This window comes from Anguilla rostrata, chromosome 3 (genome assembly GCF_018555375.3).
Source record: "Anguilla rostrata isolate EN2019 chromosome 3, ASM1855537v3, whole genome shotgun sequence".
NCBI classification, from domain to species: Eukaryota; Metazoa; Chordata; class Actinopteri; order Anguilliformes; family Anguillidae; genus Anguilla; species Anguilla rostrata.
In genome coordinates, this window is record NC_057935.1 from 56,310,427 (window position 1) to 56,335,132 (window position 24,706).

General features: G+C 40.6%; 1 protein-coding gene across 3 annotated transcripts; it reads left to right on the forward strand.

Annotated features, from left to right (window-relative positions):
• The first annotated feature begins 854 nt into the window (after positions 1-854).
• Positions 855-24,195, forward strand: mtm1 (myotubularin 1). 3 transcript variants are annotated; one of them, XM_064328455.1, is made up of 15 exons: positions 919-980; positions 8,630-8,702; positions 9,508-9,589; positions 10,106-10,200; positions 14,205-14,315; positions 14,505-14,606; positions 15,016-15,099; positions 17,268-17,417; positions 17,576-17,764; positions 18,196-18,381; positions 18,621-18,824; positions 19,223-19,315; positions 20,240-20,353; positions 20,904-21,080; positions 21,923-24,195. In XM_064328455.1, the coding sequence occupies exons 3-15, from the start codon at positions 9,553-9,555 to the stop codon at positions 22,094-22,096; spliced, it is 1,716 nt and encodes a 571-aa protein (XP_064184525.1). In that variant the 5' UTR covers positions 919-980; positions 8,630-8,702; positions 9,508-9,552; the 3' UTR covers positions 22,097-24,195. The 3 variants fall into 3 exon arrangements, with proteins under 3 accessions (XP_064184523.1, XP_064184524.1, XP_064184525.1); XM_064328453.1 differs by lacking the exon at positions 9,508-9,589 and having other exon boundaries at positions 855-980; XM_064328454.1 differs by lacking the exon at positions 9,508-9,589 and having other exon boundaries at positions 855-980; positions 21,926-24,195.
• The last annotated feature ends 511 nt before the right edge of the window (positions 24,196-24,706 follow it).

The window sequence follows — 24,706 nt, forward strand, 5'->3', positions numbered from 1 at the left end:
TGTCATCATGTTTCGGGTTAATGGTACGTGAAACAAAAATTGTCACTGTCTACTGATAGCAGACTTGCTATTCGAACGACTACAGTCAGTCATCAGGTGAATTATTTTTTAAAAATTTGCTTGGCTTAGGCTAGTACACGCTTATCATTCGCATCTGAGGCATATTTCACGAAACCAGATTACTGAGTTAGCTGGATAACTGCCTTGAGTAAAACCCCTAACAGCTTTTATTTTACTTCAGTCCATGTTCCAGATTTGGGAGGATTCCGCGGGTTTTACTCAGTTTTACGCAATTATCCAGCTAACCCAGTAATCCTGCTTCGTGAAACAGAGCTCTGGAGTTCACTGTCACTCTGTGTACTTCTTAATTATCCAAGCACATTGGTGTCCATGTCCATGTTTACAGTGGCAGCTGATGCACTGGGTCCGCAGCAGAATAGTAGCAATTTACAAACAAATGTCAAATTTATCAGGACAAACTCCAAATAAACATTATAATGTAGAATTTGTGTATGTTATCATAAAAATATATAGGAAAACCTTTCTTGTGACAGTAGGCCTGATGTCATGATCTTTGGTCATTCAGTAAACTATCGCTCGGGCCTATAGCCTACTTCAAATTGCTGAAGGGTGAGCGTTTTATTATTATTATTTATTAAGCAAGAATATACTATGCTTCTTCTTTTTCTTCTTCTTCTTCTTCTTATTATTATTATTATTGTTGTTGTTCTTGTTGCTGCTGCTGTTGTTATTATTATTTTAATTGTTGTTTTTGTTGTTGTTGTTGCTGTTGTTGATGCAAAACATCAGAAATACAACTCCCAAAAACCCTCATACGAAAGGACCTTGCTGTCCAATCTGTGTGCCGGAGGGTGTCACATGACTTTGAGCCATCTCTCCGCTCTCTCTCGCTCTCTCTCTCATAGCGGTGCAAAACACGAAGAAAATCAGGAACAGAAGACTGGAATCGCAGATTCTAGGTAAGTACAGTAGGGGAATTTGCGGCTTAAAATTTATTTCTAAAACAGTTATGTCCCGTAAACCCTTGAGTGGCGCAAGTTATTTTCTGGAGCATATAGGCACATTAAAATGACAGATCACAGTTTTGGGCCTGAGATAGTTCCTGGTCCCCATTGCTTGCTTCAATGAATGTGGGCTCGCTGGACGGAATGATGGGTTGTAGTTGGAAGGTGAAGTTAAAGTTTAGAGATTTTATTATAATTTTGCATTCTAATAATGTTTTGGTGCTACCATTCGTACTTCTGTTGACACATCTATGACAAGTCCTTGTTATAATTCATAGGTTTTCTTTTATAGGGTTTATTTATTTTCAACTTCCAGAACGTTAATCTTACCAATTTACTGCCACGCGTTTTAAGTCATTTTCGACACAATGTGGGATATTTCACACACCAGATTTAGTATGTATTGATCTCTCACACATTAAAACAAACAGATCGAATAAAAGTATGTTTACTGAAATTGCTTTTGATAATTTCTTACCAGGTCAGAAAGCGACGTGGTACCCCCTACGAAAAACTATAACGTTCCGTTACGTTAGGAAGATGCAATTACTTTAAACAATGACCGACTGAGTAGTTAGCTACAAGCTCGTTTTTTGAAACGTCTTTTAAAGAGCGCAAGTCCAGACGTGACACAGCGGTATCATTTCAGTGCGTTTCTAATCAGTTAGATATCGACGATTTGCTTAAATTGGCTACACAGTATTAGTACGGAGCAGACGACACACTTTAGCCCTAATTTTTATGCGGTTCCTGTCCCGTAACATTTCAATCATAGCACCACAACTATTGCAGTGAAGGTTATAGCTAAATGACATTTTTAGCTAATGCTGACTATACATAGTGGCACTGTCATTCATTGGTCATAGATAGCTTTTTAAAAAAAAAAAGATTTCTAAAGTATTTGATTTGGCAGATCAAATTATTAGCCTTCTTTAAATATTATTTAACTATGGACTGTGTAAGAAGGTGGATGATAAACAGCCAAACCTTTATGAAGCTTTATTAGTGTACTGCTAAACTGTCTGTCTGTGTATAAACTTCATCCTTTAAGCAGGCCTAATATTTTTTTGGCCTGTGTATTTCACTCTTGAATTCATTACAAATTTCCTCATTTGTCATTGCTATTGCTTCAGAAGGTGTGGTTGATAGCTCTAACCATGTGTATTGGTAATACATTTTATCTGTAGCAAGTTCTTCATGAAACCCTCATCCTACCTTTCCTCCCTGATCTCCTTATACTAGAAGATACTAAATCTGGTCTAACAATATGCCACTTGTTAATATTTCCACTCCCTTCTCTGTAACTGGAAGGATTGATTAGATCTCTTTTTACGCAATCTATATTTGTTATAGCTTGATTAATGCCCTGAACCATAGACGATATGTCAGAACTGGCTTCATGGTCATGTCTTTTCTGAAATGAAATTTTAAAAAAATGAAATGACTGAATTTGTCCACTGTAAAACCAGAATTAATGAAAATCGTTTCTATGCCATACCCTGCAAACTAATGGGGGTCAACAGAAACGAGCCATTATGGCTGCAGGGGAATTGAGCCGACGTGGGTCATTTCACTGTCATAGCATGAGCCCACTGCCATTTTTATCATTGCATAATATTATGTTCTGTCTAAGGCTAAGATGTTCTTTTGTCCACATATTTAAATGTTATTTATACCAGCCTAGATTTAAGTGCCAAATGGTGGTGTGATTGATATGATTGGTTACTAATATTAAAACAGTAGTTCACCTGAAAACAAACACAAGCCTACGGAGAGCACGTCAAACCTTGGAATTTCATCTAGATAACCATCAGTTGAGCTCGGGGCCCCCAAAGCAAAATGAATAAAAGAAGGGTGGCCTAAATCTATGGCCTAGTTGTTGTGTTGCCAAACACACTAGCAAAGTAAGCACATTTAAATGTTTTGTTACGCAAGTAAAATTTGTCAGGTTGCTGTCTGTGGTCGTCTAGTTCTTGTATGTGGAAACTTGCAGTTGCAGTTTGCATTTGTGCCGTAATTTAAAACAGGAAGGCATCAGCCAAAACAACCAGGGCAAGTATCAGTTATTGCCAGTGTATGATAATTTATATATTTTGCATCCCTACATTAATGGGATTATAATTTAGAATTATCAACAGAGTGTTTTGTTATATCCAGTGTGTTCACACAACATGTGTATGTGTAGGCCTATGTGTAAAACATTACTTTACTTTATACGCTAAATGTCACTGTCTCTCCCTGCTCTTCAGTTTTTTTTGTTAAGACCCGTTAAACTCGAGCTGTTGATATTGTGCACTGATGTAAGTTACCTTTTGTGTGAGATATTGAGCCTTCAATAGTGCTGCTTGCACAGCAGTGTAGCGGAATCATTTAAGTGCTCTCTGCTGTGCTATATATAGCTAGTTAAACTGGTAACTTGAAACTTGAACTGTGTTTTTTTCCGCCTTGGTGTGATCAACAGCTGACTTGATCGACCGGAAACCCCCGCCTCTTCTTTTATTAGGGCTGTTGTGCTGTTCCACCATACTTTGTCTATGCTGCGCATTCATTTTATAGAAGGTGCATGTTACTGATTTCAGAATTCTAATATGATGATGGAACTAGTTGACAGCATGATGGCTCTATGACCTCTTTTCAGACATCGTCTGTAAATCTGATGTTGCCTATGTTTTATTTAAAGAGGAATAGACAATTATCAGAAGCAATCATGTGAACATCTTGTGTTTACAGGATTCCCTCAAGCAAATCTTATGCAGTTAGCAGTTACCAACCAAGCACAGGCACAGATTGTGCCAGTAGACTTAGGCTAATCTAGCACCACTGTGGTCATCTGTTATCTGTCTGCCTTGTGTGGTCCGTTCTTTATGATTAGAGGCTAGGTCTCAGACACCATGCAGATATTAATTTTGATAATGCAAGGATGTTACAGGTCCTTGATTGGCAAAAAAATATTTTCATTTGTGTTTTTTTCATGTATAAATCCTTTAAAATATCATTCTTGTTGGATGGAATTCAGTAGATTCCCAGATTACTGCATCTGACCCTCAAATTAATGATGCTGGTTTTAACATTGTAGCCTTTTACTGCCTACTTCAGCCGGTCTTGTATTGCCTTTCATTAAGTGCTCTTACGATGGCTGAAGGGGTCATTCTAAAGTGCGTAAGAAGAAGACTGCTTAACGAGGCTTAATCTAACAAAATGAAGCACTCAAATTCCCAAATTTCCGCAGTTGAAACTCTCCATGAGTGATAACTATAGGGGAAAGGATGACATTATGACCTAAAGTAAAATTTATTTCATGCTCATTAAGCATTTTTTTTTCTTAATACCTTATCAGACTCTATCTTAATGATAATTAATGTACCAAAGAGAGAAACTATGTATACCCCAAATTTTTTATTTTAAGCATTTCCAAAATACTATAGGCTATAATTTTGTTTTGGTACGTTGAACTTTTTAAATGTTTCCTAATGGATGCCGTGTGATATAGCTCCACAAGAACTACGCCTCGCTATCTTTGAACTCAGATTCCAGCCTGTTTCCTTCTACTATGTAATTTACTTTGTCAGTATCTTTCAGTTAGAGCCACTGATCTTTACAGTGTGTGTGTATGTCAGTTCCATCACTTTGATGTTGAAGCATGACCATACTTTTATCTGAATCCACAGGTTATGAGGTGGCAAGTCATTGAGTTGTAATTACTTTAACATATTTTGTGTTTTCAGTGACTACCCACCTGATTCAATTCATTGTCCCTATTAGCCTAATTGTCATTTATCATACAGTAGCCTATATCCCCATGTAACCGCTTTTTCGTTTTCTTTCAGCTTTTCTTTTTTGGTCTTGAGGTAGTTTTTTTTTTTTTTTTGGTTTTGCAAAACAGTTTCCTGCTTGTGGGTGCCTGAATGTCTTTTGTTTTCATTGTTTTTCTATGGAAACTTTCAGCATTTGCCCTGAACATCAAAGCAGATACTTGGTAAAACATCAGTGAGGTTTAAGAATTTTTTCCCCACAGTTTTGATGTTATGGAACGTATTTCTCATCGTTCTGTTGAGGTTAACTGTAGTCAACATTTATCAAGGATTAATCTCTTGAAATGGAATCCTAATAAGCTCATATGTAATTTATGTTGATGCATTAATGTGTTCAGTGACAGAAGCTATGCTGTGGTATGGAGCTTAGTTCAGTGCACACCTGCAGTGTGTCTGCAATCTATTGAAGAAAGAACTTAGCTATATTATGGCTTCAATCAAGCGCGTACATCACGTCTGTCCATCAAGAAGTGCCCTCATCTAGGCTGCTTGTTTAAATAAGCAGATTCACCGAAAGTGAATTAGTCAAGAAAACCAAATCAAGTCGATTCAAATGAAACCTGGGTACTTTTCCATTAAATTGATTTTCACAGCTGTGTGTGAGAAGGCTCTCTATTGAGGTTTGGCAGGAGGCCACAATCAGCTGATGTTGCTCACAAGAGAGGTTCTGTACCATGTCCGTCGCAGGTTTTTTCATTACGTGTGTGTCCCAGTGACACAGTATATTGTCAAATTTCTCCATAGGACTTCTGTCTTAATCAGAAGTTTTGACATCTTTTTAGTTTAGTCCTGATTTATCCTCTATCAATTCAGGAGCATGCATCCAAGCAGGCAGGAAATGCATGTAGCTATCTTCTGATTATTTTCTCTCTGTGGGGTGCATCACTGCTGTATGCTTATAATTTGCACCTCATGTGGGTACACCACCCAGGAGCCCCCTGGACTTGTGAGCAGCAAGACCCCCACATGTGATTTTATTATCTGCGGTCTCTTTGAGTCTTTCATTTGCGTTAATGATGCAGTCACAGCAGATTAAAGTCTCTGGAAATGAGGATCTGTGACTGCCTCTGCCTGTTGCCAGCTTCCTTTAAATAACAGTTTTTAACTGAAAACATATTGTGTACAGACATACCATTATACAATAATACCATAGTATATTTTTACAGAAAATTTGTATTTATGTTTTTAAATGATTTTCATTTGAATAGCATATTTCATCAAGTTGATGCAACCACAGTGATGCATACATTTTACACTTGTAATTACAGTAAATTTGGAGCTGATGTTACACAATTTTCTGTGAAACTAAGCATAGCTGTGGTCTGGATGTGGCAATCCTACCAATAAGGTCCTGGCATTTAAGTCGTGGAAAAGAGTAGAAACCGCTACTTTGTCCTAAATGTAGTACCCTGATACGGCATGTTGGAGTAATCCCCTCTACTGCTCTGGTTGGTTGAAGCAAGGGAGTTACATCCGCTTCTGTTCACCAGTGAAAAAATGGCAGTGTCTACTTTTTTTCTCTCCTACTTTGTGCTTCTGTCTTGCCAGACAGTATCTGTAGGGGTGCATGCATTTCATTTTGTGGTGTAGCATAATGGTTAGGGAACTGGGCTTGTAATCTTATGGTTGCAGGTTTGATTCCCACTGCCGTTGTACCTTTGAGCAAGGTGCTTAAACTAAAATTTCTTCAGTATATGTCCAGTTGTATAAATGGGTATGTAAAAAAAATTATATGTAGGCTATATAGCTATGTAAAAAAAAAATTGAGAAGGTCACTCTGGTTAAGAGCGTCTGCTAAATGCAAGTAATGTAATGAAGAAGTTGATTCTTGCACTATTAATAAGTAATGAAACTGCAGTGACAACAAGAGATATTCTGGTCCATTTGTTTGTGCTACTGAAAGCTGCCATAAAGAGACATTAAATGTATTGAGCCACCTCTCTGTCTGTATGGGAGGGTCACATCAGGGGGTTCTAACAGGCATACGTATAGAATGGCCACAGTGGGCTGCGTCCTGTTGCATGAATGGTAGGATCACATGTTTTCCAGCTGGGTGACCAGAATAATCTGCTAAATCTATGCTGGTAGAAGCTGCTTTGATATAATAAGGATTTTTTGGGTGTCCTGTGTGCATACATTCAGGATGGTGTATTGGAAATTGGAGGTTGTTCAAACATATCTAGTGTTCTGACATATTGTGTGAGAGCGATTATTTAGTTGATATTTTCTTCCATTTTAACCATCAGTCTTCCCTCTTTCTTAAATATATAAGCTGCTGTATGTATTGAGGGGGCGAATTCTGTGGGAGTCTGGGCAGCAGTACATTGTGTCAAAGGTAGCATTCTTGCTCTTCTCCACCCATTGGGCATTTGCAGAGAGTGTTAAACAGGGCTCATTAGATGCTAGTAAAAGATGCCAAATAACAAATAATTCTACAATGCTGGCAGACTCATGCCCAGGCTGTATAAAGAACAATGCAGCACAGATGCCAAAACAAAGGATCAATTAAAAACTGGCAGCCTCTGTATAATACCCAACCTTGGTGCCAGTAGGTTTGCTCCAAGTGCAGGTGAGTGAAGCAGAAATAAGCTTGTTTATCATAAAGTACCATCGCTCTATAGTGTCTTGCAGTTGGTCCTATGTTTTACTGTGCGCAGGATCCATTCAGATAATCAGTCTTGTACTTCAGTCTCTTTGCTGTATTCACAAGAAATTATAATTAGCAAAATGACAAGGATCAGTATTTTTGTTTACATCGTGAAACCAATAACTAATAAGTGCACACATCTGATGAGTAATCTGGCTTTTTTATCCCTCATATTTATTTAGAGTGTATTCCTATTTACAAGCTATATCTATGGAGTGTTCCAATATTCCAAGGCCAGCAGCTGGTGAGACTGTGTTCTGTTAAAGACAAACTGCCCAGTGGTTCACATTAGGACACCTCTCTTCTGTTTGCTGAGGATACCCACCCTGTTTTGGTAAGGCTTCTGTGGTCTGGCTGGCTAGCTGATGAGACGCAGAAATTTGGGCTTGGTGAAGTGATGTCACTGGTGTTCATGTCCAGTCCGAATCCCTGCCAACCTGAGTCACGGTCTCCTGACTTTCCTCAGCAGCCTCTGATGCCCTATGCCCCAGGGGCTTTTACAGGAAGACTGTTCTCCTTACCTCGTGCTTTCTGTCTGAGATTCTCTTCGTCTTCTCGTTTCTCCTTTTCATTGTTCTTCACAGTTTATAAAATCTATTGTTCAATATCTTCAAATTGGCACGAGTGTTTCTCCACCGTCTTTCCCTTCTCAGGGGAACCATTAGCCGTCGTGAGTCTGGGACCATGGGATTACCCACAAGCCTGTGCTCTGCCCTGCTCTGTAGCTGCTCTACCGCTATGTACTCTGTACTCTAGTCCACATTCCAGTTCACTGACCTTTAACTGTGAGTGAGCAGGAAAACGGCCCAGGGGCAGTTGGCCTGGATATGGGCTGCTCACTGTTAGACATGCTAAAAGAAACTGGTTCCCTCTCCATCTTTCTCTTTCCATCTCTTTTTCACTCACTCTCCTTTCACTCTGAAAGTGTATTCTTTCAGTCTGGCATACTACTGCTTTTGAAACTGCATGAATTTTTACCCATTGCCATACTTGACAGGGCAGTCGTACAAGTTACAAATAGCTGATTTTAACCACTGTGTACATTGTGCAAGCATTGCTGCTGTAAACTGTTAGTTATATGTCTGCCGGTTGTGCACCTGTAGGATGGAATCGAACTAATTGGTTTTCTCTTCTCTTGATGATAGGCATCGCGAGAGAGCCTTAGGATGGAGCCACTCACAGATGTGCCTTTATTGCCAGGAGAGGAGAGAGTGATAGGTGAGTTGTAAACCTCATCATGGCTGCAACCATTATCATCTGCTTTATTTCCTCTTACAGATAGACTGCAAAATTACCAATGTATTGTATATGCAAATGTTATGTGCTTTTTTTTGTCTCATGAAATGAAGAATAGATGAAATTGGGCATTTTATGATTGAGGTGAATAAGATAACTGTTCAAGAACATCCCTTTGGTCCTGACAGTGCTCATACTGAAACATAATATCTCAGATGAATAGTATAACTGGGTGATAGTGGCATAATTTTGTTGTGTTGCTCTTTGAGAATATTGATTTCACAAAAACTATTGTTTCAGTAAAATCCCCCATCCTTTCACAGGGAATTTTTTTTACGACAACAGTAATTAGCTTATGTGAAATGAAGTATCTATCTGAGCTCGTTTTTATCCTTTTCCAGTATTTGTTAAGGATGCTTATTTAGATTGGTAGTTGCTGCAGAATCTTGTAAGTTCCTCAAGAATGCAGATTTGACAGAACTAACAATTAGAGAGCACTATTTTCAGATAAAATAAAGCATTTCAATAGATAAACGAACAATCTAACGCCAGAAAGAAATTTGACTGCTGGATTGTCCTCTTGGTTTCATTTACCTCATGAAAATGGCTGTTATCTTGAGTACCCTTAAGGTAATTTAACTATGCCGGTGTAAACAAATACTCCTTTTAAAAAGAAATAAAAGTAAATATTTCTACAAGTGCCTCTCAGACTGATTTTAGAGACCGACTTTGTTCTTTAGCTTTTGCATTCAGTTGCTCGATCGCAGTTCCCCTTTTCTCTCAGTAGCTGTGACCTGCCATCTGTAATCAGACTGTGGAGGATCACAGAGAAATGCGGACGATGGAAGGGGAACTCGTAGTGAAAGCATGTAAGGCTAGCATCTCCTGAGCTGCCAGTCGCTACCTCACAAACTTATGCTTTGTGAATTGCTGAGGATCAGAAAGTTGTATGAGAGAGAGAATTTATATGTGTGTGTGCACGTGTGTGCATGAGTATGTGTATATGTTTTGGGGAGGGGGAAGTGGGTGGCTAGGAGAAGTTGTGATTATGGCCCCTCAGAATGTGTCATGTCTGTGAAGGAGATATCTGTGAGTGCAGTGTCTGTATGTGCTGTGTGTGGAAAGTAATGTTCGGTGTATGTACGTGTATGTAGGGCAGTTCAGTGCCTGTACTTGGTGTGATGAGGCCTTGTGTATTGTATTTTCTGTTAAGGACAGCATCAGTGTGTAGTATTTGCTGAAGGCAAATCGCTGTGTGCAGAGTCTGATAGATGGTTAATTTTGTATAGTGTCTGGAGATGGTTAAATGGTTCTTGCGTCTACAGATGGTGGGGTAAGTGCATTGTCAGAGCTTGCTAACCTTGGGGCTTGCTTCCTGTTCACAGACAAAGACCTCATCTACATATGTCCCTTCAGTGGGGCTGTGAAAGGAAAAGTATTCATCACCAACTACAAACTCTTCTTTAAGAGCACTGATATGGTAAGTGTATATGGGTAGATCTCATTGCTGGAGGGGGAATAGGCATTTCATAAGGAATGTATCTAATTGACTAGATTGCTGTGGTGATGCATGTGGTGAGCTGATCAAAACTATGGTGCTATCAGTAATTACAAAGGACAGAACTGAGACTAATGATAACTTTTTTTTGTCAAAGGGCTGTTTGATCCACCCAGAGCTGTCATTTCAGCAGTAGCGTGTCAACAGTGTGCTTAGTAAGCAGCCTGTTACAAATTTATTCTAGTCCATGAGGAATTCAGATTCCCCCGGTTTACAGATTGCTGTCATTGCAGTTATTCCCTACTCCCCTCAACAGTACTGATCTCCGATCAGTGCAGAGCAAATGAGCTCTTTACCTGACACTCAGAGCATGGATATGAAGTAACTGTCACTGAATTGACATTTTCCCTCTCTTGTGATCCGGAATACAGCTGAAACTGAGATTTTTTAAAAAGAATTTTTTAAGTGATAGTTCACGTTAAAATTTCATATTATTTATTTAATTAATATTAAATGAAAATATCTCGAGAAATGTATTTTTACCCAACAATAATTACTCTCTACAGCATTTTCAAAGGACCGTACTGGAATTACTCTAAACATGCAATGACGGCAAATTATTTTTTGTCACTTACTTTATCTTTGCATAATAATGCATTTTACAGTGCGGATTGATATGAAAATTAGCCTGGCTAACTCCCCAGTAGTTGTTTTTAGTTGTTTTCATTTTTTGTGTTTTTTTCAAAATTCCGATCTGGAATTGCATTGCTAGGGAACAGCATCGATCCTCACTCAGAAGTATTCTATAGCCCCTTTTCCACTGCAGGGCCTAACGGTTCTGAGCATGGAGAGGAACGGTTCCAATGGTGTTTCCACCTGGAAACGGTTTGGCACGGAACGATTACAAACCGTGCCCAGCACGATATTTTCGGCACGGTTAGACAACCGTGCTCAGTGCAGCAGAACCGTTCGGGTGGGCAGGCTTAATGACGTATTCACTGATTGGCTTCACATTACGTCAGTTTTGTGACTCTGCATACGGTCTCTTCACGTCCTCTTCCGTAAGCTAGGTCAGTGGAGAAGCTAGTATAAATAAAAATGCCAGTCAAAAATCGTATTCCGTCATAGCAACAAGATAAACCCGACAATAGCCATAAGATATACAGCAGTGAAAACGCTGCTCACTGAATAACGAAATAAACGGGACAAAGTTTTAAAAAATGATACCATGTCATTCTACAGTCAATATCTGGGACTAAATATTGAATAAATAGGCTACATAACCTTACCATTGGTTTTACGCGTAGAGATGTCCCTTTTGTGACTGAGTGGTTATATATTGTCTTGGACAATCCGTTTATGAAATATATTTCGCGCATTTTTGATGCCTGGGTACATTCAAAATAGCTGTGCATAGGCTAATACCACACGTATTGTTTATGGCGTTGTTGCCGTTTTTAGTACAGTCTGGTTTGATTGACAGTTTATTTATTCAGTAGCTAGGTGAGATTAGCCTATAAGCTTTCTAACGATGGATAACGTCTAATTTTGCTTTTGGAATAGCGTTTTATAGGTCAGCGTAACCGAAAATGTTCTTATCATTGCATTCACTTACGCATTAAGATGCTGCAGAAACGTTAACGATTTTTCGTAATTTCTTGGAAAATACTATTATTGAGGACTTCTGGGCATAGCTAAGCCGTATATTTGCTGATAGACCTATCTGACATCGTTTTCTGGAGCAAAACAGAAGCGGATTGAACTCGTTTATTTACTGTCTCTGTCTGAACACAGATAAAATTTCATCATTGCTATGTAAGTATTACTGCTCAAAATCTTTCGGTTATACACGTTATTTTTGTATTGAGAGTCTTTAAATAGGTTAGTGGTATTATATAATGTGGATATTTCACACTGTAGGCTAATGTAAGCGTTAGTTAGTAGTTTTTTGAATGCATGCAACTGTGATGGTCAGTGGAGGATACGCTAAAAAGAAAAACCAAAAACAGACCAAAATACACAGAATCCTCGTCCGTTTCATCAGCCAACGAAACATAACATAACAAAAATAAAACAGTATGGGGAGCGACGACAACAACTGGTGCATATTACGTTCACAACGGGACGCGGTCGCTGATCCACCGCATCACTTGCTGTCCTCACTAGATACTTCCTAGTCCTGGTTTTAGCAGCCTGACGGTGGAAACGGAAGGCCTACTGAGCAGCGCGGAATGGCTCGGAGTGGCCCTGGTAACGGTTCGGCCCTACAGTGGAAAAGCGGCTTTTGATTGGGTGCGCAAGGCAAGAAGACAAACATGCAGGACACAACTTGTAACCGATCACAAACATTCCCTGTAATTACGTTGTTCTTTGATAACTGTCAGTAACAACATATTTCCCAAAGACACCACCACAACAGAATGTTACTGTGCCAGAAATTAGGCCATGGAGAGAAGACCGTATTGAATGAAATTAAAACGTCCATGACTTCTTAATGCTGACGTGATTGCTAGAATGAAATTTGTAGTAAATAGGCTTTAGCATCCAAAATACCATTAGGAGATTTTGTGGCATGTGGGATGTGTCAATTCATCAACGAACTGGTCTTTAGCTGGACGTGCCAGCCAGGCCACTTCAAGACTTCAGGAACATCCACACATTTGACCACAATCTATAGTAGAAGTGTTTAAAAGTAGGCAGATCTCATGAACTTTTGTAGAGGCTATGATATCAAGTCAATTGACCTTTGTCAGAGTATGAATCAGTTTTATATGTGCCTTCACAGTTTAATTACAGGGCACCTGCCATTCTTTCAAGTGTAGGCAGCAGTGGGTTTTGAAAGCACCGATAGCTACTTGGTTGTCATTATTCAGAGAAAGAATACCTGAGGGCGTAATCCTGCTCCGCTGGTGGATTATTTTTCACATTACTTTTATGAAAGCAACGTTTCTCCAGCAGCACCACGGAAAAATGTGGAACGCAGATTACTAAATTCCCACATCAGAACCTTTTCATCTCCTTTCTGGCACCATCTGGGTTGGCATGAGCCCACGGGCACCTCAGCTGTGTTTTCAGATTTGTTTTAGTGTTGCTGGGCCAGTTGCCATGGCAGCATGAATTCTAGTTTGGGAAAGGTAAAAACTATAGTGTGTTCCATGAATGAGGGCCTTGGGGAAATGAAAGCTTTGGAAAAGGTGACAAATGTTGCCTGCAAGATGTTGTTGGTGTAAGTGTGTTCAGTTCTAAATTAAAGCAAGTAGGATATTTTGTTAAAGTTTACGTGAACAGAATTTAGAATCCATTAAATATAGCATAACAAAGACATTCCCATTTAACTTGATGCTTGTTCAGAGAACAATACATGACCAGAGGGTATGTAATGGCAGTCAAAAAGACAACAATATGTATGACATGAGACACCTGAAAAAGTCTTTTGGGTAATATCTCTGGGTCACGTTCTCATACCCAAGTCACGCATCAGTCCATGACTGAGGGTGTTCAAAGGAGGGGGAACAAAAGATTTTTATTTATATCTTCCATTTCTACTGAAGAAGTGGGTGGAAACAGCCATAAGCATAGCCTACAGGGTACTGTCTAGTACCAATACAGCATACTGGTTTGTTGTCTAGCTTTGGAGGAGACATTTTAGCAGGTATATATTGCAGTTATATTTAACTGAAGGATTCTTACAGAAGCTCAGTTCTTAAATTCGTAATGTAATGTAATTTAATCATTTTATTGTTCTCACAGTTTATTGTATATATAATATATATTGGATATGTAAATATTATATAATTTGCTTTACTGTAAGTGTCCAAACCCAAGTTGAACCATACAGGTAGCCTAACTAATATCTAAGAAGTAACTAAAATAAAGATTTTCTGTTAGATGGCTTGTCTTGCTGTTTGGCACTGCAGATACATCCAGCTTCCTCTCTGCACAGCACGTAGGATTATAATATAAATAATTCAGTGCTTTTACATTAGGACCCTGCTGTTACCCTCAACGTTCCTCTGGGGGCCATCAGTCGAGTAGAGAAAATGGGCGGGGCCAGCAGTCGGGGAGAGAACTCCTACGGACTTGACATCACCTGCAAGGTGAGAGCATTCTTGTGTTCCGGTATTTTTCTACAATACTTGTTTGTGCAGGGATATAAATGGACATAAAAGGCGGGATGGAGTGAATGGCATCTGCATATTACCTTTGGAGTAGGAAGCGTGTGTCTGTCTGTCTGTGTATATTTGTGCCATGTCCGTTTACGTTTTTTGAATGTGCATATGTTACAGGACATGAGGAATCTACGTTTCGCCCTGAAACAAGAGGGCCACAGCAGGAGGGACATCTTCGAGATCCTATTCCGATATGCCTTCCCACTCTCTCATGGCCTGGTAGGATGATCCGTCTGTAGAGGCACTAGATCTAGAGGCCCTATATCATTATCTATCAAGCCGGGTTTTTTAGTCCTTTCGCCAGTGTCTCATATCCGAGGATTCGGCTGTACAGATTTCTTGTAACGTGGTGTCATTTGAAATGTAGAGGTGCCAGCGTGACCTCTTCTGAGTAGAGTTATTTCTGACTAATTTTAAGCAGCCCTTGGCCTGGTGCTGGTCATGCTGACAGCCACTGACCTCCTCAGTCTCCATCTCAGTTCAGTTACCCCCCTCAGATTCATTTGCATATGTGTGGATTTAATTTGCATGCATTGAGGTATTTATGATAATGAACATATTGTAAGATGGTCCCACCAACCAAAACCCTCTGTAAGGTCTGTTCATGTGACACCTCCTCTGTCTCCAGTCTCTGTTCGCATTTCTGAGCCAGGAGAAGTTTGAAGAGAATGGCTGGAGTCTGTACAGCCCCATGCAGGAGTTCAGAAGGCAGGTAAGGTCCTGAAAGTGTAGCCGGAAAAGGCTATAGGCCTTCTTTACTGTTTAATCTGCTTTGTTTTTGTAAATGTGCAATAGTTATGGTAATCATTTGTTCAGATTTTACCCTTTGAAGAGTAGGTATTTTGGAATGTTTTTTCAAAATTCTAAGTCAGTAGTCTAGAACTCCATTGCTGACAATATCCAGTAGTGCTTGTTACATCTGTATTAGAATGTTCAATTCATGACATTCTAATCACATATTTATGATCTTACACCTGAAGGGGGCCTAGAATTATGTTCCTTGCCATTTAACTAATGTCAAATGCAAGTAGATATATATTTTTTTAAGCACAAAGTTTTATTTGCAGGAGTGCTTATTTGGGCCACACACCAAGAAAATGTAATGTGCTTGAAAAGGCAGATTTGTAAATGCTCAGTTGTAAAAAGCCTTGTTGCATTTGTGATAGAAAGCTTACATAAGCCTTTGCTTTTTCTTGCTTTGTCTGCTGTGGGTTTGCTTACTGATAAATCAGCCTGTGGATGTACTGAAACAAAATCTACCAGTCTGGGATAAGATTTGCTGTGCATTTTCATTCAAATTTAGTTTGGTACACTGAGCACCACCCGAAGAACTAGCGCAACAAATTCCAATCTGAATTACCATAGACGTATCAAATTGTTATATTGAACACATTTTTTTTTGTCATTGAAAATGAATATTGTCATATTTTAGGTGTAAGAGCAGTTAATCATATTCTCACCAAATTGCCTTTGCCAGTTTTTAGAGTGGCTTATGTGACTGCACTTTTCAGTATCTTTGTCTTTGAATAGGATATGTAGTACTTGACTTGGTGTAAGGCCTAAATCATCTGATTTTCGGGCTGCTATGACAATTGCTGAAGGTGGCAGAGGTATGCTTTCTGCTGAGTATTGCTGTAGTTTTTAATTTGCTATTCTGAAGGCTGTCGTTGAAATCGACCATAAAGATTTACAGAAATGTAAATGTTTTTCATACAGTACCAACTGTAACTAAAATAAAATGATAAAAGAATGAGAATTGGAATCGAGAACAGTGATATTACCAAACTGAGAGAGGGATTTTCTGCTCAGATAAACTTAGGTGGTCAGGATTAGAGGGATAAACCAAACGTAGGATTAACTTTTTAGGCAAACTGAAAAAGCCCCAATGTTTATCCTGGAGGCTAACAGTGTGTCAGAAGGGGGGCGTGAGTACACTTTATGACACAGAGCCACAATTTAAAAATTCCTTTTCTTTCATATTAAGGTTGCGTATTGTCTCTGCTGTGCATGGTAGCGCTTTGTGAATCGTATCAGTGTGCTAAGCTGTGAATACATTACGTATTTGCCTAGCAGACGCCCAAACGTCTGAGAATCGCTGTTCTGCTTGGGCTATGTTTTACCTCTCGATATCAGTTTGAGCTTCTTGCTGATTGGAGTCTATGAAACAGATCACTGGGCGGGTGTAGGCAGCTGGGGTTATTAGAGAATCTTGAACCTGGTAATGTTTGATGCTGAGAGGATTTGTACAGATTTGAAATTAGCCAAACGTCTCCACACGAGAATAGGAAGAAAAGGTTAGCTTCGGGGAAAAAATATGAATAGCTAAATTTGTAACTTTCTGTATGTATTAAAGCTGAGGCTTATTACCTGACTCAGTCAAACTGTTACAGACTCTTTTTGAATGTTAATGTGCCTGTAATCAGTTTCTTTAATTCCCGATCCTCCACATCACATTTTCCCCACCTAGACCTCCCCCTCTCCCTCCTCTTCACCTCTTAATCTCCCTCCTCTTATCGCATCCCCTTTTTCCATAATACCTACATTCCCTGGATGTCCTATGCTTTATTTTAATTTGACATGTGTAGATCTCACCAAACGGAATATTATTAAAATGTTTGTGAAACATGGCCGTGCTGAAGTGAAAACTGTGTGCCATGTCCTGTGAGAAGGAGGAGTCTTATTCAGTGAATTGGCATGCAGCTGTTATACCCTTTGAAAGAGTATGATCTAAAGACTGCAGTCTTCCTCTCCTCTTTCTGCCGCCGTCCTCATCCCTCTTCGTGTCTTCATCCTCATCCCTCTCTCTGTCTCCATCTTCATCGTTCTCTTCCTCCATCCTCATCCCTCTCTCATTGTGACCTGTGTCATAACCCCTCGCAGGGCCTGCCCAATGACAAGTGGAGGATCACTTTCCTCAACCAGCAGTATGAGCTGTGTGACACGTATCCCACCATTCTGATGGTCCCATACAAGGCAACTGAGGAGGACCTGCGGAAAGTGGCCACCTTCCGTTCCCGCTGTCGTATCCCAGTGAGTCTTCCGGAAGCCTTACCGCCACCTCTGTCTGCATTTCGTAGGGAACGAAGTGGCATGAAAATTCAAACCTCTGCCCTGCTGTAAGATATCCTTCTTTCTTTCATCCATGGTCGCTCCTTCCATCAATCACCTTCCTTTACATCCTACCCCAGGTGCTCTCGTGGATCCACCCGGACAACCAGGCGGTGATCACGCGCTGCAGCCAGCCCCTGGTGGGCATGAGTGGCAAGCGCAACAAAGACGACGAGCGCTACCTTGACATTATCCGCGAGACCAACGGAACCACAAGCAAGCTGACCATCTTCGACGCTCGGCCTAACGTCAACGCTGTGGCCAACAAGGTTGGGTCTTGGGCAGAGGTCCGGGTTGTAGGGGGAGGAAACAGGAAAGCAGTGTCCTTTGGTCAACTAAAACAGTAAACTGCTGTGTTCTGTTGTTCATTGTAGGTGGGTGTTTTATGCCTGTTTGATTCATTATTCATGCTGTCTACTGAAATAAATGAGGTAGAGTGAAAAAGGAGGAGGGCAGAATACTGTTTGTGTGATGCTAACGCTCATAGCATGGACTGTAGTGGAATTGAATGGAATGCAGTGGACTGATACTGAATACTGACTAGCAAGTGATCGGGCCAGAGGGAATCCAGTAAATGCCCCAACATAGAGATCAGAGATCAGAATTTGTAGTTTTTTGCATGTGCAGGTATGATGGCCTTTGTACGTGCATGCATGTAATGAGTTTTCAGACACATGACCTTCCATGTCCATGACAACAGGCCACAGGTGGTGGTTATGAGGGGGAGGATGCCTACCAGAATGCTGAGCTAGTGTTCCTGGACATCCACAATATCCACGTTATGAGGGAGTCACTGAAGAAGCTGAAGGACATTGTTTACCCCAACGTAGAGGAGTCCCACTGGCTTTCTAGTCTGGAGTCTACACACTGGCTGGAGCACATCAAGGTACCAACATCACTGCTTTAAGCGCTCTCCTTCAGTAAGACAGCATTAGAAAAAAAAGAGACTTACCCTTCTCCTTCAACTTATTTTTTTCCAGCATTACTTCATGCATATACTATAAAAAATTAGTATTTTTGCTTTACTGTGCGTGCTCAGTGTCGGATGAATAATGGATCGGCTAATTTTATTGGCAGGTCAGTATGATCCCCACCTTCCCTCTCCTTTCCCCTCCACTCTGATAGCTGGTGCTATCAGGGGCGATCCAGGTTGCAGATAAGATCTCCTCAGGGAATTCGGTGGTGGTGCACTGCAGCGACGGCTGGGACCGCACGGCCCAGCTCACCTCTCTGGCCATGCTGATGCTGGACAGCTTCTACCGCACGCTGAGGGGCTTCCAGGTTCTGCTGGAGAAGGAGTGGGTCAGCTTCGGACACAAGTTCGCCTCTGTAAGTCCAAAGCCACTTTCGTCCAAGGTTCTGTTCTGTTCCTCTTGGAAAGAGAGTTGACTGTTGACTGTTTTGGCTCTTTCAAAGCTGCTGTCTTTCTCTAGTGTATTTGTGTGGCTCTTTGCCACCCTCATAAGGGTGATGCTGAGTATTAAGTGGTGTCCCGTTTTCACATTGTGGCCTTAATACATTTCTAAATATGCCACATTTATATTATGTTGTAATATAATGTAATGCATTGTTAAACACATAATGCCTGGCACTGTTGCACGCAAATAACTAAGACATGAAATCAGTTTTGTTTAGATTTGAGTTGCGGGAAAAAAACAGAAATTATTTTAAGTAATTCCTTGGAAGTAGATTTAATAGTGAACTGTTTCCTTGTTCTTTGCATGTAGAGAATTGGCCATGGAGATAAAAATCACGCAGATGCAGACAGGTCTCCCATCTTTGTGCAGTTCATTGACTGCGTCTGGCAGATGACCAAACAGGTTGGTACCCAACAGACACGCATTGAACTGTTATGCTTTACTTGCCGACCTAGACTGTGCTGTATATTGACTGTGCTGTGCTTTGTAACATGGTCTATGGCATACATTGACTGTGCTGTGACAGTAATATAAGCCTAATATTGACTGCTGTTATTTAAAACCGACTGTGCTGAATATGCCCACAGTGCTTTTAGTGTATCGTTTATTTTACTTAGTAATTTAACATGAATTAAATGAGTTATGTCTCATTAATGTTTGTATATGAATTGAGCTTTTATTCATTCACTACAGATGCACTGCTGTGCACTCATTACTCATGCTGTATAGCTTTACTCGGCCTTCGGGGACTAATGCTACTGTGCCCTGCTGGAGCACTCAGGACACAAGAAATTAACCTCGCCAGTTAACGTGATCTATCAAACTGTGCACAGCGCAGGTCATTTCCATCCAAGTTTCACATTAATAACAGTAAATAAAATAATAGCTGCTGCTTCCATTCCCAATTTTCATTCTGATGAGGAATGAATGACATGATTGGATTAAATGTATACGCTATTGCCTACGGTGACTTTGATTGTATAAAGTCGTTAGTCATATATACAGCAGGATATTTCCAGAAGCAGTTCAGCTTAAATACTTATAGTACAATAGTACAATGGCATTTCCCCACCAAGTAACTGAATCTACAACCCTCAGAATACAAGCGCCTTAACCCCAATACCATGCTACTATGGTAGTAAGAAGTAATAAATAGATCTAAATAAATAGTGCCGTTCTGAATGCTAAATCCTGTGACCTGGACAATGTTGTATATTGATCACACTACACTCTATTCTGTATTAGGAGTTTCACTAGTAGGATTATAGTTCAAATGTAGCTCACTGTATTTCCCCCCTTCCCTCACACACTCTCCCACTGCCCCAGTTCCCCACAGCCTTCGAGTTCAATGAGCACCTCCTAGTGACCGTGCTGGACCACCTCTACAGCTGTCGCTTCGGCACCTTCCTCTACAACTGCGAGAGCGTCCGCGACGCCAACGTGAGTCTGCCAGCCTGCGCCGCCACGAACAGAAAAAAACGCTATGCTGTCTGCTTTCCCTGTTCGATTTCTATTCTGTCTTTCTGAGCATGCTCGTGGTTTCGAATCACTATTGACCTGAAATGAGAGGGCTGAAGGGCTGGTAAGTGGTGCAGGGGGGAGCGTGTCTGTCCGACGCCCTTCGAGCCTCTCCACCCTCTCCTCTCTCTCTCTCTCTCTCTCTCATCTCTCTTCGTCTGAACTGGAGCGGAAAGGAGACGCATCACTGACTCTGAGCTGAAGTGTAATGCACTTTGGGGAGCTGGAAAATTCATTCTCGGGCACTGCACCAAGCACAGCCAGGCAAATGTTGTCTGCCACCACAGCGACATGTTGGATTTATGTGTCTACTCTGAGGGTGGTTGTACATTGTGTATACATTATGGTAGTGTCTTGTTTTCCTTTCTTTATTTCTGTGTGTGTGTGTGTGTACGTGTGCGTGCGTGTGCATGTGTGTGCTCATGCATGCTTGTCTCCTTGTCTTTCTCATCCCTTTTTCTTTTGATTTCAGGAGGTGAGGACAAAGACCATATCGCTATGGTCCCTGATCAATAGTGACCAGCTGACCTACATCAACCCCTTCTACGCTTCTGAGTCCAGTTGTGTACTCTACCCTGTGGCCAGCATGCGCCATCTAGAGTTGTGGGTGACTTACTACATTCGGTGGAACCCTCGAATTCGACAACAGGTAAAGGCTCGGAGACGCGAAGCGTCAAAGGCTTCAAATCCTGTGCATTTCTCTGTGTTTTCCAGATGTGCAAGTCGTCAGATAATCCGCTTGAAATGCTCAAAAGATTATTTTGAGCCTGCACTGTGAAATCGGAGGATCGGGCTGAGAGCAGATGATCATATGTGTGATCATGTTCACGTGACAGAACGGTCAGTCATGCAACCTGTGAGGAGACTTTGGACAGTTTGGACTCCTGCTCTTGCAGCAGGCCCGTGACTCCAGAGTCTGACAGCCTCTAATCTGTGGGGAATTCTGATCCCTGCCCTTCACTTGGTCCCAATTCAGTGGAGCAGAAAATCCTCTTTTCCCAGCTTTAATTACAGATGCAGAGCGCAGCGGCACAGGAAACAACAGGGAGCCGCTGCTCCCAGTCTTATCACCACAGCAGGCACACAGAGCCGCGTCTGACCTCAGGCACCAGTGAAAGCTCACACGTCTGAATGAGAATTTCTAAACAAAAACATATTCAGTTTGGTGTCATGCAGTAACATTTGAACCCTCTTGGTAAAGTAACCATTGGCTGTTTCTCATTTCAGGAGAAGCAGAACGTACCTGTCCATAACTTGACAAATAAAATTTACTGGAATTCATAGATATCGATGTCGCCACCTGTTGTATAGTTTGCACACCTTGCCTTGTGTCTGAAATTAGCGACATTAAGTAACATTTGATATTAGGGGCTTGAATCAACACTTGAGACTTACATAGGTCTTGTTTACAGGTAGTTGTGTTTGGTTACACCATAGATATCAGTCATCAGGTTCTGCAGCCTGTCAAAGTGTGCGTCTCTGTGTTTTCAGCAGCAGAGCCCTGTGGAGCAACGGTACAAGGAGCTGCTAGCGCTGAGGGACCAGTACCTTAAGAAGCTGGAGGAGCTACAGCTGTCTGACTCCACCCCACACCTGCCCAACAGCACCACCCCCTCCCCCGCCTCCCCCACACAGCGGGTCACACATCTGCACACACCCTTCTGATCCAAGGCGCCCTGCTTGCACACTTAATTGTACATAATGGTAGATAATGTAATAATAACAACAACAATAATAAGTATAATAATAATATAATAGTTATAATTATGTGAGTTCTACTACTCATAATAATAGTAATACAGTGATGATGCAATAAACCACAATACAGCCTTCATGCTTTAGACGGACTGTAGGGAGGACTTAAAGATATGTGCATGTACATGTACTTGAGTAAAAACGAGTCTTTCCTCCTGGACATCTGGACAGGAAAAACTCATCGCTCTACTTCCGCTTGTTGAAATGTGCATTTGTAGTCTCTGCAGTCATTTTCTGGGGTCTAGCAGCCAGTCAATTTGCAGAAATTGCAGCGTTTCTTCCTGGAACCGGAGAGGGGGAATTTAAATAACTTCAAACAGCGTACGATGAGTATAGCTGACGTGGGCAGGATGTGTATTTAGTGTTACTTCCAGACAACAGTATTTACTGTAGCCTCTGTATGTATTCCAAAAGTCCTGAAATTTGAGCAGTGATATGTGGCACTTGCTGTGGTAAGAATTCACTGAATTGCCAGCTCCTCAAGTCCAATTTCAGCTTGATGTAGCTAACTGTGGAGTAAGAAATAAGCAGTATATCACAGATATAAATTCATCAGATAAAAGAGTTTAGAATTGTTTGGAATTGATTCTACAACAGTTTCTGTCCTTGAATTATTATTGCTTGGCACTCTCTTGGAAATGGGTGCTGCAATGTTACACATAAGAAGGGCCTTCACAGTTTTTATCCTTTAGATGTCCAGGAGTTAGGCTTCAGCCAGAGGCCCTCATCCCCTAGTCCTGGAGACTTATTGATCTGCAGTGTTTCATAATGTTACCATATAAATAGCTAATTTGTCTGATGACTGAATTCAGTGAGGTTGAATAAATTTCAGTTATGTATTATTTGTAGTATTAACATTTTGTAACCAGTGAGATTAAAGATTTTGTATTCAAATGTCAAGTTACAAGAGTTTTTGACAGAATTATACCTGACACATATGTATTTGCACTATTATGAAAGAATGACGGGTTAACGGGGTATAAATGGACCACTGCAGTACCAGAACCAGGGAAAGGGGCCTCTGATTGAGACTAGTTCTGTGCCTTCAATATCTGAGGTCTATCTTCGGATGGACGGTATGTATTGAGTTGTTTTCCAAGTGCAGCTTTAGTAGCAGAAAAGATCTTTAGTAGCAGAAAAGTCTCCTATTTCCCATTTGCAGTTGATTGATTTTTAGAACTTCTCTGTTCGCTGGCTGATTGAGATACCTGCAGGCCCCAAGGACCACTAGCATTAGATTGTCTTGGGTACCGTTGGGTAACATAACCTGGCCCCACTGCCCAGGGAAAGTAAAACTTCAGATTTAACCCCTTTGGACAAATAATGAATTCAATACAGTGTCCTGATGTAAAATGAAAAGCAGAGACATAGAGCTTAGACAACTGCCTAATGTTGCCCTGGAAAGCTGAGCTTCAGCATTTGAAGACCTTGGCCTCAATGAGGAGACGATGTTAAACAATAGGGAGGAAATAATGCTTGATTGTTGTTACAAGAGAAAGAAAAGCTATTTTGTTTATTTTTTACTTTGTATACGTAGAGTAACTATGTAATTACCTCACAAAGAACTGTTTTAATGGTCGTGTAAGATGTAATTTTATTCAGTGTAAAGATTGACAGTTTTATAAAAAAAAGCAAAAGTGGCAAGAGAAATCTTTTTTTTTTTGACAAATGGTAGGCACAGTAGCAGTTTCCTGTTATTAGCTTTTTTTTTCCATTTTCTTTTTTTCCCCCTCATACTGCCTTATATGGCAAAGGCAGAGGACTGTACTGTATTGTGTTTCTAGATACTGTAAGGAACAGAACCCCTCTGCCACCATTTCCACAATGCATTGCTTGAACACGTAATTTTCAACAAAAGGTGTTTTCTTTCTGTTCCTCCACATTTTTGGCTTTATGTACACTCATTTAGCCCTCTTATTTCAAAGGGAAATATTTTCTGCATTGTCTCTACAGTTTGTTAGTTAGCCCTGGTTTTGTAAATACTGCTAATTAAATTAATTTGAAGGTTCTATGTGTGATTAAATGAGCTTTCTATGACACAATGAAGAGTCGTTGACTCAATTGAGATTGCTGAATACACGTTGAACAAAACATTCTGAGGCATAATTGTATTATGCTTGTTAATGTTGATGAACATTATTTTAGACCCTGAAGGAACCCCTGTATTATAGCTCTCACTCCAGCTGTAGGAGGGTACACTTGCCTGGACTTTCTTGGTTTTACAGTATTTAGTAATTAATTGAGCCAGCCCCAATCAGGGAAATGCCAAAAATCAAAGTTATGTTCCCAATGCAAAGTAGTAGCTATTGATCATATAAAATGTTAATGCTGTTGTGACAGCAAGCACTCAAGCAATGCTTTGGTTACATGAACTTGAGGCAGATTTTACAGTGCCATGAAAAAGTATTTGTCTACTTCCTGCTTTCCTATATTATTGTATATTTGTCACACTGACTGGTTTCAGATCTTTAGTCAAAATGTAATATTAGACAAAGGGAACCTGAGTAAACACAAACACAT

Excerpts from the sequence above, each read along its gene's own strand:
- mtm1 (XM_064328453.1), top strand. The coding sequence starts at position 8,651 with ATGGAGCCACTCACAGATGTGCCTTTATTGCCAGGAGAGGAGAGAGTG. Across the intron at positions 14,607-15,015 it reads TCCCACTCTCTCATGGCCTG|TCTCTGTTCGCATTTCTGAG; the intron begins GTAGGATGATCC and ends CTCTGTCTCCAG. Across the intron at positions 19,316-20,239 it reads TCTGGCAGATGACCAAACAG|TTCCCCACAGCCTTCGAGTT; the intron begins GTTGGTACCCAA and ends CCACTGCCCCAG.